The sequence below is a fragment of the Copadichromis virginalis genome, linkage group LG7 (genome assembly GCF_057382275.1).
Source record: "Copadichromis virginalis isolate Kocher_CV1m ecotype Utaka linkage group LG7, C_Virginalis_male_GT1.1, whole genome shotgun sequence".
Taxonomy (NCBI): domain Eukaryota; kingdom Metazoa; phylum Chordata; class Actinopteri; order Cichliformes; family Cichlidae; genus Copadichromis; species Copadichromis virginalis.
Window position 1 is genome coordinate 10524137 of NC_140624.1, and position 16903 is coordinate 10541039.

General features: G+C 38.4%; 1 protein-coding gene across 2 annotated transcripts in view; it reads right to left on the reverse strand.

Annotated features, from left to right (window-relative positions):
- The window catches only part of LOC146704484 (voltage-dependent calcium channel subunit alpha-2/delta-1), a 78756-nt gene that overhangs the window by 40738 nt on the left and 21115 nt on the right, over window positions 1–16903 (reverse strand). For both annotated transcript variants that reach the window (XM_085461656.1, XM_085461655.1), the window contains exons 4-7: window positions 11492–11551; window positions 9124–9159; window positions 8103–8232; window positions 719–850 (exon numbers count right to left, since the gene is read on the reverse strand). In XM_085461656.1, the coding sequence (XP_085317782.1) occupies window positions 719–850; window positions 8103–8232; window positions 9124–9159; window positions 11492–11551 (358 nt within the window). The remainder of the gene's footprint in view (window positions 1–718; window positions 851–8102; window positions 8233–9123; window positions 9160–11491; window positions 11552–16903) is intronic.

Sequence of the window (16903 nt, forward strand, 5' to 3'; positions counted from 1 at the left end):
ATCACTAAAAATATTTATGAGGGAAAACACGCACAAATTATCGGAGACGCACAGCTATTAGTGAAGGGCACCATAAAAACAAGGAAGTATACTGAGAGTGAGTGACTGCCTTTCATGCATGCTAAGAAGTAAAAGAAAGGATAAATCAAAGCCAATGCAAATTTATGAATATGAGACATAAACTTTTGTCATAAAGCTATAGAGTCGATGATGACAGGGAATCTCATGAATAGAAATAGCTTGGCAAAGATAACACGCATACATAAAGTCGCACATAAAGTCAATGTGAGCTTAATTATGCGGGCAGTGGATCAGCTGGAGGCACAATCGAAGATTGCAGCGGTCCCAGATCCAGCTGTACACAGTGGAATATTCTCCCATGTTGCTTGTCTGTGTTTTATTGTGTTATGGTGTGTTAATATCTGTGCATTCCTGGATTATCCTTTTTTGTTACACATTTCAATGTTTTTTTTCCCTTGCTACCTAGCCTGACCTGTCACCCCAACGTGATGTTTGTGTATTGTATGTACGGTCGGCAAGGTCTATCATCTCGGTTGTGGGCAACTGCAACTGACAAATAAAGGCTATCTCATCTCCTCAATTACTAAGCAGTGTGTATTTAAGCACATACAACTTCAGAATTATATGAACAGACACATAAAAACCTATTCAAAGGCAATGTTTGGGTTGTTGTCCCCCCCCCCCTTTGTTTCCTTACCTGGATAATAGCGAGCCAGGCCAGTGGCACTGCCAAACACCTGCCAGAGTAGGGTTGGGTCATCCTCTCTATTCTTTCTAAACACTTCCTTCAGTTCCTCTGTCCAGGTTAATTCATTCAGCACAATGGTGGCTGGATGAACAAATACACATGAAAAGCTCATTTATCAAAAGAAAGCATGCATATGAAAAAGAAATACGTCATGAACCCACCAACATAAGCAGAATTCAATACATTATATACTCTAATTACATTTTGATTTTGTGTGCAGCTGTAAAATAAACATTTTCATGTCCTTGTGGGTTTTCTGCAATCATCTTTAGAAGGCTTAGCAAAGAGATATGGACAACACAGTTTAACACATTCATTAAGATTCACACACAGGCCTCACTGTCACCCCAGTTGCCCAGCAGAGCACGACCAAATATTTTTCCAGCACAAACAGAAAGCGCTTGCATTAGGCATCAATATCAAGGAATAGTACTCAGACAAGTAATGGCTTTGCACAGACACAATTAAAGTATTTTACCTAAAACCACCAAATAATCTGCATGACTGCATGTGCAGAAGTTTTGTGTGTGTGTGTGTGTGTGCATGCTTTTGACAGATAGTGTGTGCTGTGAGAGGCAACAGGCATTATGGATGTAATGACACAGCACCCAGACAGCTCAGAGCCACATTAAGACTGATGATGGATGGAGACACAACACATGCTGCCCCCAACCATATCTGTCCTCTCTGCCGCTCTTCTTTTTTTTTTACCATCTTCCACTTTTTTTGTACTTTGTGGCATTGCATATATTTTTTTATGGGACTCTGTACATCTTGACATGTGGCTAGAAGTATAGTGTGCATGTGTGTAAGCCATATTGCTATCCTGTATTGAGCGTGACGTGTCTCATTGATGTGCAAAGCAAACAGTGTTCATTTGCATCTATGTCTCTAGAGTGAAGAGTTAATGAAGCCTCGGTTGCCAGGAGTGCATGTTTTTCATTATAGAAAGGGAGAGAGCATGAAGCGTGTGCACACACAGTAATATATTTCTCTCATTAATCATTGAATTTTAGAATTTTAAGGCAAGAGTCAAAAAAATACTACTGCACTTGTTAGATAATGATAAAACTGCAAACTATATGTATACTTTTTATTGAAGACTGATTAAGTTAGGCCATTGGATAGATAGCACAAGCCATCTTGTTTTATCCAAACAGCTTGACAGTTAAATACAGCGAGATGATACTCACGTGTACTAGACTGTAAGACGAAATTATGGCACAAGGCAACCACAAGCCTCTAACTAGTAATTTGTTGCTTTTTAATGTCTCCACTGGTTGTGAATATCCCTGAGTTAGTCATAATCTTTAATAAGCTAAACTTCACTGCTGCTTCATAAGGGAAAGACTATCCTCGGGTTGCCCATATTGCCAATGACACTAATGAATTCCCTGGATACACATGTATGCCACACTGAATTCACACCTAGTGATGACATAATCTCATTGGGACATCGTGGGTGCAGTATAATTCACAAAAATATGCAATATGGATTGGTGCATATTTTCCCTATTTTTTGACTGCTTTAATTATCAGTCTTTTCCTTATAGAAGCAACAGTTACACACTGTATAACAGTGAAAGCTAATAAGCAAAAATGTTCTATACAGCTACAGTACAACATGCTCAGTTAAACAGTTATTTATAGTTAGTTTAACATAAGAGAGAGATAACTACAAGACTTTAAATTTCCCATCATTACTAATTAAAAGAATAGTTGGATATTTGAAAGACTATAATGTATGTCACAAAATAACCTCTGATATGGAAATATTGCTGGCTAAATATCTAATCATTGGAGATAAAAACCGTCTTTGTTTTTCTAAGCGGCACAAAATTTGCTCACCTGCTACATTTGTTTATGCCATACAAAAGCTATGGTGAAAATTGCCTTTGGATGACAGAAGTGATAGGCAGCAAACTGGAGGGATTTTTGCATCTACACAAATCTGGCACTTGAATTCCAATCACAAGCAGTATTGCCCTGAGTGTGAAAGGTGAAAGATGTCTGCTGAGCTCCCTGTGACACAAGATGACATTACAGTATGTGTGAATTTGTAAATTAGGAATCATTTTTGCAGAAACAGACGTGTGTGAAATTGTTGAATAATAAAAAAAAAACTCGTTCCACAGTCTTGGACAAGTTAATTAACCCAACAGGATTTATTATTTCAATCATATCAAATGCAGTGATCTCTTATATATAATAAAAAAAGAAATGTACCATTAACACAAGAAACACCTGGAAACAGAAAGTGATGCGCTGATTCTGAGGGATTATTTAAAGTTTACTTTAGGCTACATTTGTGCTGAGCTCACAAGAAATTCTTCTATATGACTGGCCTATAGCCAGGAGGCATTGGGGTGTTTTTAAAAATTAAACAAATGCATGTTTAATATATATGATTAAAATAAAAGCAAATCGACTGAATACAAAAGATGGACATGGCCACTGACACGTCACTCATTGCTTAGTGAAGCATCTGTTGTAAAGTTTTAAGTGCTTTTTTCCATATTGGTGCTTTATAAATGAACTTAAATATCAAGCATGGATCTGAGAGTGAAACCAAGGGACACTCCCTCCTAAGACTGTAGCGATCACATTGAGACCATCCATTCAATGTATTCTGCTCATTTGATTCAGGGTCATAGGTGGTGACATCACAATTGCCATACGGCAAGAGGCTGGCCAGGTCACCAACCTGTCACAGTGCTAAAACATAGAGAACCAACCATTTACACACACCATTCAGCACTGTCCCTGGACAGAGCCTGCATAGACACGGGTAGAACATGGAAAGGACTGTTTAGGCGTGAGGTGCTAGCCACCACATCACTGTGCTGCCCTTGGCTAGGGACCATAATTTACCAAAAGAACATTATGTTACATTCAGCTTCACTTGAAACCAGTAAGGCCATGAACTCATCAGGAAAATAATTAGTGAGATCAGAGATCACATTAGACAAAGGGTCACTTTCTTATGGATTTCTGCAGCTGAACTTCTTATTGTAACCAGCCTTGCAGAATGCAGATGGAAGACAGTTAAACATTGGCTGGAAACTGGGTCTATCCTTCATATACAGTCTGTATTCTATAGTGCTCTGAAAAAAAGATTTTGTCACCTTGCTGATTTCGTCTTTGCAATGCAATTGCAAATTGCATTACATCTGACATTAAACAATGTCAAACATGTTTATGATGATGTAACAGTATGGGACTTCTTTGATGGATAACTTGCCAAAAACCCTCCAGTGTGGCTGAATGAAAACAAGTCTGCAAAGAAGCTGGATGAAATTGGTCCAAAGCAATTTGATAGACTCGTTGCTAGGGATGGGTATTGATAAGATTTTCACGATTCCAATTTCATTTTTGATTCTGTTTAACGATTCGATTCTTTATTGATTCTCTTATCGATTCTTTTTAAAAAAGGAGAACACTAAGGTTGATTAGCTTAGAACTTTGTTTTATATCTTCTCTTTGAACAAGATAGAAATTTAGGAGTAACATGGCCTTACAAACCCAACAGTGAGATCTTAAGAGATCCACAGCCTATGGCTCTTCAATGGGGTGTCACAGGGTCCCCAGGAAAAAAATTGTAAATGTAAAATAATAAAATAAATATTCTTCTGTAGCAATAACAAAGTATAACATAAATTATTCAGTAGCAATTACACAAGAATATCCAGTAATGTCCCTGCCTACAATTAAACACATTCACTTACCAAAAATCGGGGCATCTGCTGTGGCAAATGGGTGCAAGCCTTTTACCACAAACTTAATCACTGCTCGGTGACATTCGTCTATCCTGGCCTGAAAGGAGACGCTACCGGTAGACTGCAGTGAGAACTGCCAGCATCTGAGGCAGCCAGACTCTGTCTCTCTCATCATGGTCGCCTAAATGCACAGTAATGGCAGGTTTTGTAATAAGGCAGATCGCGCTAACATAATATGCACTGTTAGTTGATTATTTACCTGCCGCATTAACGGGAGAGGACGTGCAAACGTTACCGCTGCTGCTGGGTTGAGATTCACGAGTCCGGAGTGGAATTAAAAACACGACATTCATTTGAGGTCATCCCGTGTTTTGTGAGCAAATGCTTTTGCATATTCGTAGTGTTTCCTCCCTTAAATGAAATATCTACTTTTCAAGTATTGCAAGTTGCCCTGTTGTCATCCGTTCTCGTAAAGTATAACCAAACCTTTGAGCGTTTGAGCCGCCCTGTTTCCTGCCAGGTAAATGACACACTCCGCAACGTGGTGATATCATTCGGGGCGACTGGAATCGATAAGGGAATCGTTTGCAAAAATGGCAAACAATTCCAAGGAATTGAAACAGTGGGAACCGGTTCTCAACAAGAACCGGTTTTCGATACTCATCCCTACTTGTTGCCATTCGCTGTCACAAACACTTGATTGTAGTTCTTGCCGTAAAGGGTGGCACAATCAGTTTTTAGGTTTAGAGTAATTGTGTTTGAATCATTTTTTTTCTATTTTCATTTATCTATGTCTAATAATGAAATTAGTTTGATGACATGAAATGTGGCACAAATACTACTAAATTTTACATTTTTATATTCAGCTTCCACTTGTATATCCACTGAATTAAATTATTTTCTATTTCGTCTGATATACTTTTTTTTGGTACTATGTCCTTCAATGGACATTTTATGCTTTTGTGATCTTTCTGTCATGCCTGTATCCTTTCCAATACTGGCCTCACACACATGAGTCTGATTTCATAAACTTGTCACCCACTTTACCCAGAAAATCTAATTTTCTCCAGCTGAGCAAAGGCTATTCCGGGAACATTTATAGGGTGGAGATTAAATTGGAGAGTTGAAACCTCAATAACTATGAATCTTCTGACCTGGAATACCAAATACATACTCCTTCACATGTGTCCATATCTGACACAATATATGAGCCTGCGTATGCTCTCAGACATACGTTTTTCTCCATATTCGCAGTGCTTCTTTGAATACATTAGTTAATTTTAAATAATTTTCTTTAGCTAGATATTCCTAGAGTTTGAAATTTAAACTTAAATCTGAAAAACAAGTCTCAATCTCAAAACAAAATTGCATGGTCTGGTTCTTTATTTCCATACCTGAGATTGTTGCCCACAGTGTACCGCCAGGTTTGAGTCCTTCCTCGTAAACACACACACACACCTAAAGTTTCTTTCATCTCGCTGGGTAGGTCCCAGAAGCTCAGCGTATCCATGCATACTCATTACAGGCTACCAATAAACAGCATCCTTGTGAGAGAAAGGCAGCGTGAGTAGCTGTGGCACCCAGCCCAGATTAAAGGCCAGATAGGGATCTCAGGGAAAAATTGACAAATTCACAGCAAGTTCAAAAGAAATGCTAATAAACTAGACTTTCCACCCACAGATAACAAAACCTGACAGCTTTCCATTCCAATCTACATTTCCCTTTTCTGCCCATGTGTCTGGGGTCAGCAACAAGGTGAAGCAGGTAACCTTGGGGCCAGACGGTTCCCCAGCAGGCTGAGGTCCATGCTGAGGAAGTCATTCCATCCTGCTGTCTCTCCAAGTCACTGCTGACGCATTACTTTCCACTGCACTGATTCCACTACACCAATTACTGAACATCTTACCACAAACACACAGATGTCTTTCTTCACAGAAACACAGATACAAACACACATCATTCAGTAATGCTGCTGCAAGATGGTTTAAAAAACCAGATTGTAATTAAACTGGAATCTTTCTGAAGTTCTTCGAGAACCAAGGCCTACTGTGGTGACACATACTTGAGCAAATCACCTAAAGCTTTATTCCTCTCCTCGTAAGTCACACTATATTAAGGACATCACCCCACAAGTTGAAATCTAAAAAATAGAATAAAGGAAAAGCCACTTAAAAATATTACATAATTCAAACCACACTTAAGCTAATCAGCCAGGCACCCTTAAGTCACTGACATTCAACTTGAGCTGTGCTAATGTCAGGGAGACTCTCGAGATTTAAATTATGCTGTATCACTCAAGGTAAATGTCAGCACATGATGTTGAAATGATCAGAAATGTACTTTTATAACAAAATGAGCAAAAATACTCTTTAACAGGATATCTTCCAATCCATGTTACTAGATAATGCTTTCTTCCTGCTTCGACTATTGCTGTCCAACAATACCCAACAGCCTCCTCAGACATGTTCTCACTACAAGACATACTTACAGGATATGTGACGATCATTCACTATGAATCCGTCAAATGATTACCTGCTATATTTTAAAACTGTTTCAAGTAAATATTGCACTCGCTTTGTAGTATGAGCTGGCAGGCTAAAGACTTTTAACATCCAATGTGACTGAAACAGCCCCATCAAGTAAAGCCTGAGTATGGGATGGTATGAATAGATGAAAACAGCCATGACTATAACATAAAGCTGCTTAGGTTTTAATTTTCCTGTATCCAGATCATGACAACCAAATGTTTATTCAACATGTTTAAGTTTTTAAGAGATTATCATTAATATTCTCTATAATCTTGAGTATACATGATCCTATTTTTGTTTTTTCGCATTCTGAGAAACTGACTACATGTTCAGTGAACATTCACCAACCTTTCACAAGTAGCAGGTGCAGTGAAATGAACCATTCTGTTCTTAAAAAATGCTGACAATGCAAATGTACTGATTGATATATTTCAACAGATGATATTATTGTTTCAGGATTTACACACAATCCAGTGTATAGTGCAGTTCAGTTGCACATTGCATTCTTTTATGGCTAACAGTATAAAATACCTGTGCCAAGAATAAATATAAGTGTCCACTCAAGCAAAAATTGCATGCATATATCTATTATAGTCAATATCTATAATATAGTCTATAGATATAAGTGTATTATATCTCCTATATCTATCTATTTATATCAATCTGTTCCTAAAGACATTCAATAGCTGCAATATTCATATGAATAATACATTTATGATTTATAATTTTAATAAATGCATACTTATCATTCTAGTTCTGGTTAAACAGAGTATTAAACTGAAAGCTGCATAACTACCAATAGCAAAAATATTTCTAAACAAAAAAAGAAAACATAAACACATAAATCCTTTCAGTTGTCGTGCCTCCTGTTCTTTTACATTCCAAGGGCAGGCAGCTTTGTTAAGTAACCGATTACTACAGGAGAGCTTATTACTTGTATGAGGCTTTTTTTGTTAAACCCATCTTTCAGCTAAGGGCAACTTTGCTTGAGGCACAATCTGTAAAAAACATTTCATAATGGGTTGGTGTGTCAGCCGTATCCATAGTAACCACTTTGGTATGTGTGCGTGTGTGTGACGATGCACTCACAGCCATCATAGATGTCAGTGGGAATGTGGACAGCCGTGTGGTTGTAGTCAGTCAAACGTTTAAACGAGGGGTCCTCTTGAAAGTCTGGTCGAATCCTGTTCTTTCTTCCCTCTGTCTCATTTGCATCCAGCTGAAAGGGGAAAAAAGATTCAAAGCACTATCTATGGCTGTTCTCACTATAGGTTTAAGAAATCATAGCAGACATCTTTATGTAAATTAATGAGGCACATTGCACATATATGACATGGTTTGTTGGTCTCCATAAAAATGAAAGACTTTACAACAGCCTGAACGCACATTCTCAACAGCTCATCGCTACCATAATAACAACATTGCTGCACTTTTCACACCCTGCATGCTTTAAAAAAAAACCTGACTGTTTACGTGATGATGTCTCGCTTTTTTTCATTTTATCATCTTCATTTGGGAGGAGGAGCCGGAGACACTCAGATTGTTTATGCCCCTTGTGGAGATTTATAACTCCTGCCGTGCATTTGCCAATTTACATCAATGAGAGCAGTAGAGACAGGGAGGAAAAGATGAGATACCGATGAACGAAAGCAGGGTAGAGAGGGGCCAAGGTAGTGAGGTGGTGAGAGAGGCAGAGGGGGAGGGAGAAATGGTGCGAACAGTTGCTTCCTAATAAAGCAAGAGCCTTGCCAGCTCATACATCTCATCTGTCAATTAGAGGAGAAACATGGCAGAGACCTCTTCACCTGAGAGAGGCTGGAAGGAGGGATGACAGAGAGGTAGCTACATGGGAAGAAAAGCTCCAAGAAGCAGCAAACTGGGGGCTGCAGTACAGAGCTAAGACGATAAGAGAAAGCGGGGGTGAAAATGTGGTGATTTTTGCAGGAGTAAAATGAGGGAGATGAGGGAATATGAGGCAATGAAGGCGGGGTGGGGGTGGGGATGCTGTGTAGCAAAAGCACATTCATGATGCATGTATGACCTATGTGTTTGCAGGGGCTCAAAGAGAAAGAGAATAAATTAACAGAGGAGGGCAAAAAAGCACACTCACATTGTCCTTTGCGTTGTAGTAGGCAATTTCATCATCCTGTAAACAAGTGACAAAGAAGCACAAAAATGCTTTTTGGATGCTTCAGGGTGTTGCACAAAGAACCCTAACATTTATGCAACTATTAAATATTTGATCAATTTCTAAGCAGTTCTTTATTTTGCCATTTGTTAATTCTATTATTTAGTTAAAAAAGATACTAGTCTGTGTTTTTGCTTAAATAAATAAGGTATGGTCATATTTCACCATGTCCCTCTGTCCCTGCAGCCATTTGCAATGCTCCAGGTAAGCATTTTTTGCCTCTGAGATAGCAATGTAATAACTGCCTCTGTGACAAGTATTTTTCCTGAGCATTGCTTTTTTCTCTTATATAATTGTTTGCCACCCGGGTTGTTAGAAGGCAAAGCATCTGTCATTGAAAATGAGGGGCATGTATCATAACACAGTGTATAATGAGCAATAAACCAGTTAACAAAAGGAACTGTACTCACTGCTAATGATGGATGCTGAAAACATGTAAAAACTATTCACACAATCAAATTATTCTAAGTCTAGCAAACTTAGACTACATGCATCACCATTTGTGTATCTGTGCGTCTGCTAGACGTAGGAACACAATATGATATTTTCACAATTATTCACTCACAAAACAATAATATTAGTATGATTTTTAACATTGTGCAATATGTAGAGTATTGCAGTAGTGATTAATCAACATCAAATTTTGTCCTCAAACTTTGTCACTATCAGATTTATCCAATAAGATAAATTGGATTTCACTTCAGATATTTTTTTAATTTAATTTAATTTATTTATTTAATTTTTTTTTTTGGCAAAATGAGATTATAAAGCATGCCAACACTATCACTAAAGCCTGCGGTAAAATGTTGCCATAAGATGAAGTTAGTTATCTGTCTGAGATCGAATAGGTTGATGTTGGCTGCATGAACGTCACATGCACTCAGTTTCTGGTAATGCACCAGTTAACTGTGATAAATCGTAGAAAATCACAAAATCTGTTGTTGTCTGCATAGACAGAAATTCACATTTAACCACTACACTTGCGCTCAGCAATCTTGCTGTTCTATAAATACAACCAGCTGGCAGCCAGTTGAGTCAAGTCCCCTCGAGTTGTGCTCACTGACAAAGACTCATTCAAACTGATGCCAATATGATGGCAATCTGTCTGCATTTATAAATTAGATGTGAATTATTTGAAAAACTTCAATCAAAAATGGTCATTACTGTGCCACACCCGCAAGCTCTGGGCAACAATTAAGTTACCCTTAGTTGAAATCGGCAAAGGAATGTGAACAATTACCATACAATTACCAGGCAGCCATTAATTTTTGTTTGGTTGCTGCCCTATTTTTACTTGTATGGCTGAGTCATTAGCCTTTTCTGAATTAGGAGGTAGGTTTGTTGAGCTAAATGTTTCCAGTGTCCAGACAGTTTTTCACAACCTGTTAATGTAGGTTTGCTCAGCTAATGTTATCTCAGGATAATGGTGCATGAGACAAGTCGTCTTGTTTCCCAGACAGCTAGTATTCCCAGAGTATTTTAATTAATTTAATCAAATATAAATATTTAGTGTCCCTGTATCGATATATTATCCCCATCCTAAATACAGCAGTACTATGCTTGTCATGGTCCTGGGTCGTGCGACCCAGTGTTTTGTGTTTAGTCTATGTTGATGTTTATTGATTGTTTAGGTTCATTAAGTTAGTCCAGCCATCTGTATATACCACCCTTGCATTACGTCTCCCTTGCCCTTCGTGTGTTTATGTCTGTGTGTCTTGTACTGTCAAGTTCATGCTGTCAGTTATATCACCTCCCCCTGTACTACGTCTCCCCGGTTCATGTCTCATGTTTCCTGTTTTACTTTGAAGGCCTGCATTCACTGTCAGTGTATTCAGTTTCACTCCTCCTGTCCTGTCGTTAAGTTCATGTGTGTCAGCTGCGTTCCCATGTGTGGCCACTTCCCCTGATCATTCCTCATGTGTATTTAGTCTCTGTGTTTCATGTAGTCTGCGTCGCGTCGTCTGTGTTCCCACCCCCTGTGTTCCATATCTCCAGCCATAGCCTTTCCATAGTTTATGTCCAGTTTAGGTTTCTGTTTAGCTACTACTCTTATGCTGCCCTCACTCTGGTTTGTTCCTTTCATCAGCCATAATAAAAGGCTCGCTTTTGTTTAATCCACTCCTGTATCTTCGCTTGTGTTCGCACCTGGGTCCATTACACGCATTCTCCACTCGGTCAGTCACAGCGGACCGTGACAATGCTGTATCATTTTTTCATCCATCCCTAATAGATAGCACATAAAAAAACACATATAAACATTTTTTTTCTGTATTTTCTCTCTCTCTGTTACCTCGAAATCGTCTTTCCACTGATGCTTCATTTGAAACTCTTCAGCAGCTGTGGCCAGTTTCTGGGAAGTGAAATATGACAAAAGATTTAGGCTGGAGCAGAGCAGGGCGATATGACCAAAAATATTTATCACGATATACATTTGAAAATTTGCGATAACGATATAACTGACGATATAATTGACACTAGACAAAATACTTTACAACTCCTGAACTTTATTAGTGCAAAAAACCCCCAAAAAACATCAATGTATTTTCACTTAAACAAGCAGCTTTTTTAAGTGCATTAAAATTATATAAAAAAAATAACAGTGCAAATGCAAATTCCTTGCTGACAGTTTAACCAAAAGGCATTTCCAGTGGAAATTGGCCAACATATCCTCAGCATAACCATGTATAATATTCACAAAACTTAAAAAGAGGTTATACACACACAATACGGTAATATTATGTTGAAGCACAGTACGTATCACTCCGCGAGGCGCCTGCCTACGATAGCCGTAATGCTCCGATAATCCACCAAGCGGTGCGGGTTTGTAGCTCAGCAAAGTTGTACTGAAACATTTGACAAATTTTCAAGTGCCGTGTACCACATAAAATCGTTTCGAGGTCAGTAAACACAACCAGAATTCATACATAAGGCACACGGGATTATAAGGGGCACTGTCGATTTTCAGAAAAATCAAAGGATTGATTTTAAGTGTGCCATATTTTCCAAAAAAACACGGTAATAATGACAGCCCACTGGCATGCTCTACCAAAAATAGTGCTTTGTTGTGTATCTGACGGATGAAAGCTAAACCAGTTCCACACCACTGAAGTTGCAGCATTTTTACAAACCAATTCTGTTCATCTGTTTCATTTAACGATCCACTTCTGCTCTTCTCATTCTGCGTCGCCGCCATGTGCGTATGTAAACAAAGGCACTGCGCATGCGCGTTTTACCCATATTCTATCGCGATATTTCATTTTCCTATCGTTGCATAACATTACACTGGTATTACCGTGAACGGTATGATACAGCCCAGCCCTAGCCTGGAATATATACTGGGTATCCTTCCTTCAAAACATCTCTCTCATTTGAGAAAACCTGAGCAAAAGAGAGCACATTAGAAAACGCGGTGGAGACCACCCTAGAGACAAGAGAGAAATGATTATGATCTCACTTGCAGAGCTCAAACCACAGGGCTATCAAGGTCTTGCAGCACTCACTGTCCGCTAAAGGCCACGCCACAGAGTATCAGAATGTCAAAATGAAAAGGTTGTACTGTAAGAAAGTAGTGTGTGGGTGGGTGTGTGGCTGAATGTGTGAGCAAGTCAGAGAGTGTGAAACATAGAGCTAACTGAATAAAATAAGTTGGGTTCAGTGCAGGAAGAAATGATGGATCAGTGAATAAAGTGAAGAACAAATAAATTACCCACTGAAAAAGCTATCAATCAAAAAGGAATTATATAAAGGAATATAAATGTAATTAACCACACTTGTATTATTATATGGTGTTTACCTGACAGTGTAAAGCACCTTGAGGTGACTGCTGTTGTTATTTGGCACTATATACATGCAATTGAATTTAATTGAAAATGTAATTAATCTCACCTTTAATCTAGTCATCTCTCCTGCAATTGCACATATACGTGCTGTTTTGTTACTTCTTGCAAGTACAAACTATAATAACAATGCGTCTTCCATCTGGGAACAAACAAGTTCTGATGTGCATCCAGCGAAATAAACATCTATCCAAGATCACAAGGTTGAAATGTAATATATATGTCTTGATACTGAAAAATCTTGAGATATTACCTTCCAGTTGTGCTATACAATTCAGGTGATGCTTACATTATAATTTAGCAAAGTGTAATTTCATCTTCTGAATTCTTTTTTTTTTAATGGAAAGGAAGGCAGAACTGAGAAATGTGCTAACAAAAGGGGAAAAAATGGCTCAAAAAGGGGACAGAGTGATAGATACCTTATTTCTACATTTTTACTTTGATTTGTGGACTAATTTAACCACGAGGCCTGCATCAATTTTTAAAACATCTTGTTCCAAGTTTCATAACTAGTGCCATAGAAATGGAAAAGGTAAGAGGTTAGAACAAAAGTGCGATAAGGAATGAAAGCAAAGAGCAGGACAAAGAATCTTCCTTCACAACACCAAAGTTAAATCATGTTAGAATCAAATCTTTTTATATGATTACGAAAAACTGTTTTTATAGCTGCATCTTTGTCTGACAACCATCTGTTGGCTCGTGCAAGCATATATAACAGGCATGCTAGATGGACACATCTTTGGATGAGATGCTTATATTATTTTGAATTGGTATTTTTACGGAGTATGTTTATGTGACCCTGTGTCTGCTGTCGGCAATCGTTCCATTTTGATCAACAGTTCCATTCCTTTGGCCTCCAGTCCTGGGCTCTGTTCCAGACCTCTCTCTAGCTCCCATGCACTGGATGTCAACCGCTAAATATACACCCTGCTGCAGCTATATACACACGTACACACTGACCAACCCAAAACAGTGAAAAAAATGTGAAATGATTACAAGCATTGTGACCGATGTACATTGTACATAAAAATTGCATGTGCTAACAATGCATCAAGTGCTGAATCGTATTTACCAGTTAGTGGTAGCAAGCATCATAGTCAAACAGAGTCAGACACTGCTCCCTGCTACCACCAATCACTAAAGCGTTTAGATGTTGTCAGTGATTCCAACTGCATATCTAAATCAAAAGCTCTGTTAAAAGTTACAGTTTTTGGAGTAAAATGAAAACATGTCCAACTGGCAGTTGCACAATGCAGACAAACATGAGGTGTCTTGTTATTTATTTTAAGCATTCCCACATCGTAATGAAACCATTGCTATTTTTAAAACCATGTGTTTGGTTAGGGAAGCCTAACTCTGCAGATCGGCATGTTCTACTCTATTTTAAAATGTTAAAGTTGGCCACTTATGCTCATTTCCAGCTTCATATTTCTTGTTCTTTGAATCTTTTTGACTCTACAGTGGTGTGAAAAAGTTTTTGCCCTCTTTCTGATTGCCTGTTTTTCTATATGTTTGTCACACTTAAATGTTTCAAATGAACCAAACAAATTTAAATATTAGACTTGTAGAGGAATTGTGGCCCACTGTTTTTTGCTGAAATGTTGTAATTCAGCCACATTGGAGGGTTTTCGGGCATGAGTCTGCTTTTTAAGGTCATGCCACAGCATCTCAATCGGATTCAGGTGAAGACTTTGACCAGGACACGCCAAAGTTTTTATTTTGTTTTTCTTAAGACATTCAGAGGTGGACTTCCTGTTTTGGATCATTGTCCGGCTGTAGAACCCAAGTGTGCTTCAGCTTGAGGTCACAAACAGGTGGCCGGACATTCTCCTTCAGGATGTTTTGGTAAACAGCAGAATTCATGGTTCCATTTACCACAGCAAGTCTTAAATTTCCTGAGGCAGCAGAACAGCCCTAGACCATCACACTACAACTACCATACTTAACTGTTTACTGTTTTCAGGTGGGGTTTTTTTTAGATCCTGTCATAATGTGTTGCTTTTTGAGATCTTTTAGCCTGCTTCACTTTATAAAACAGGTTCTATTTAAGTGATTTTTTGATTCAACAGGTCTGCCAATAGTCAGGGCTGAGTGTGTTTGGTGAAACTGAGCTCAGGTTTCCAAAAAATGCAGTTTTTTGCAATTAATTCATTATTTTAATAAGAAGGGCAATTACTTTTTCAAACAGAACGAGGATAACTTTTCTCTCTTAATCAATGAAATCATCATTGTAACTTATCTTATCAAAATAAGTTTGATGATCTGAAACATTATGTGTGACAAATATGCAAAACACTAGTAAATCAAGAAGGGGCCAAACACTTTTTGACACCACTGTATGTGTCGGTCAGTGGAAGTTGATTCTAAACTGTGCCGATGCACTTGTAAAATCATCTTGAGGTCATAGATAAGTGTGACATTGGTGCCCCTGATAATGTTGCTTAGCAACAGGGAGATCCCAAAATGAGACCATCACTTATCAAAGAAACTTGACTCGGCTAAGTTTGACATAAATGCCTTCAGCAGATACGCTATGCAAAAAATAGAGCATTTTTGATCTACTGGCGAGATTTGTGAGTTGTCAAATGTCAACAGTGTAGCATCACATCAACCCAAGTGCACTAACTGAGCTTCATCAGATAAACAGAAAACCAGGCTATTGCTCATAAAATGATAAGCTTGCATAATATCAGTGCAAAAAGATACAGGAACACATAATCAAGGTAGTCTAAAAACATATGGATAGGCATTATCCATATGTTCCCTTGGGTTTCTCCTTCAGCAAAACATTGTATCAGAAATGATACAGGCATATAACCAACAGCTGTTCAACTCCTGATACATCGTACATCATACTTAAGCCATTAGTGTGACATTCATGAATTATATAAGACTTTGTGTGAAAAAAACACATGTGAAAATCCCTTTTTTTGCCTGACTGTATATGAACATGCACATGCAGATACCACACATCTACACACGCTTCCTAAGAGACCAACAGGCATGTTAAAAATTCATGACAGGGCTTTGACGAGTCTCCACTACCCCCTGGGAGATATGGGGGAGGGTGAGAATGAGTGTGCGAGGAAAGATACCTAATTACCCTTCTATTTTGCTTGCATCCCTCTCTCTCTTTCTCTCTTTTTTATGTCAAACACATACAAAGGTTATCAGTCTAGCCAAAGAAAGCAACAACATAATCAAATGTGCTTTGCACTGAGGGATCTAGATTTGAAGAGGCTACTCAGTGAGTGAGAATTTGCACTATAATGGATTACACTCTGCAAAACGCCCGACCTAATGGTTTTTTAGTCTCACTTTCACTAATTGTGAAAGTTGGACACCATGATGAGCTCACTCTTTCAGTTCATGACCACTGGAGACCTGAGAAGAACTATCACTCCTCTGCAATTGGCAGCAGAGCGTAGCATGGGTACCAGGAGAGTGAGAATTGGGTATATGATTCTTGGGAAGAGAAGTTGTTTTCAGACTCGTACTGATAAAAATTTTTACTGGTTAAATGTTTAAAAGACATCTAAATATACCTAAAAACCGAGTTACATTTCATTCAACGTGGCATTGAAGTTGGGTCGTGTTCTCTGGGGGACGAGGCGGTTTAGAGATTTCAGGGAGAACAGGGGGAACAAGAGAGAGTTCTCAAGAATAATGCAGTCTATGACAAAAATGTTCAATAAAACCTACAGGCAGCGCAACTGAAGCTAGTTAGTAGTGAGCTCTATCTTTTTTCTCAGATGAACATAAAAATGACCTCATGATGACTCTAACAACTGCTGTGCAGATTAATATTCTAAGAGCCAAATAGGGCAGATACAGCTTTTAACTACTCATACTCACTGATGTATAGG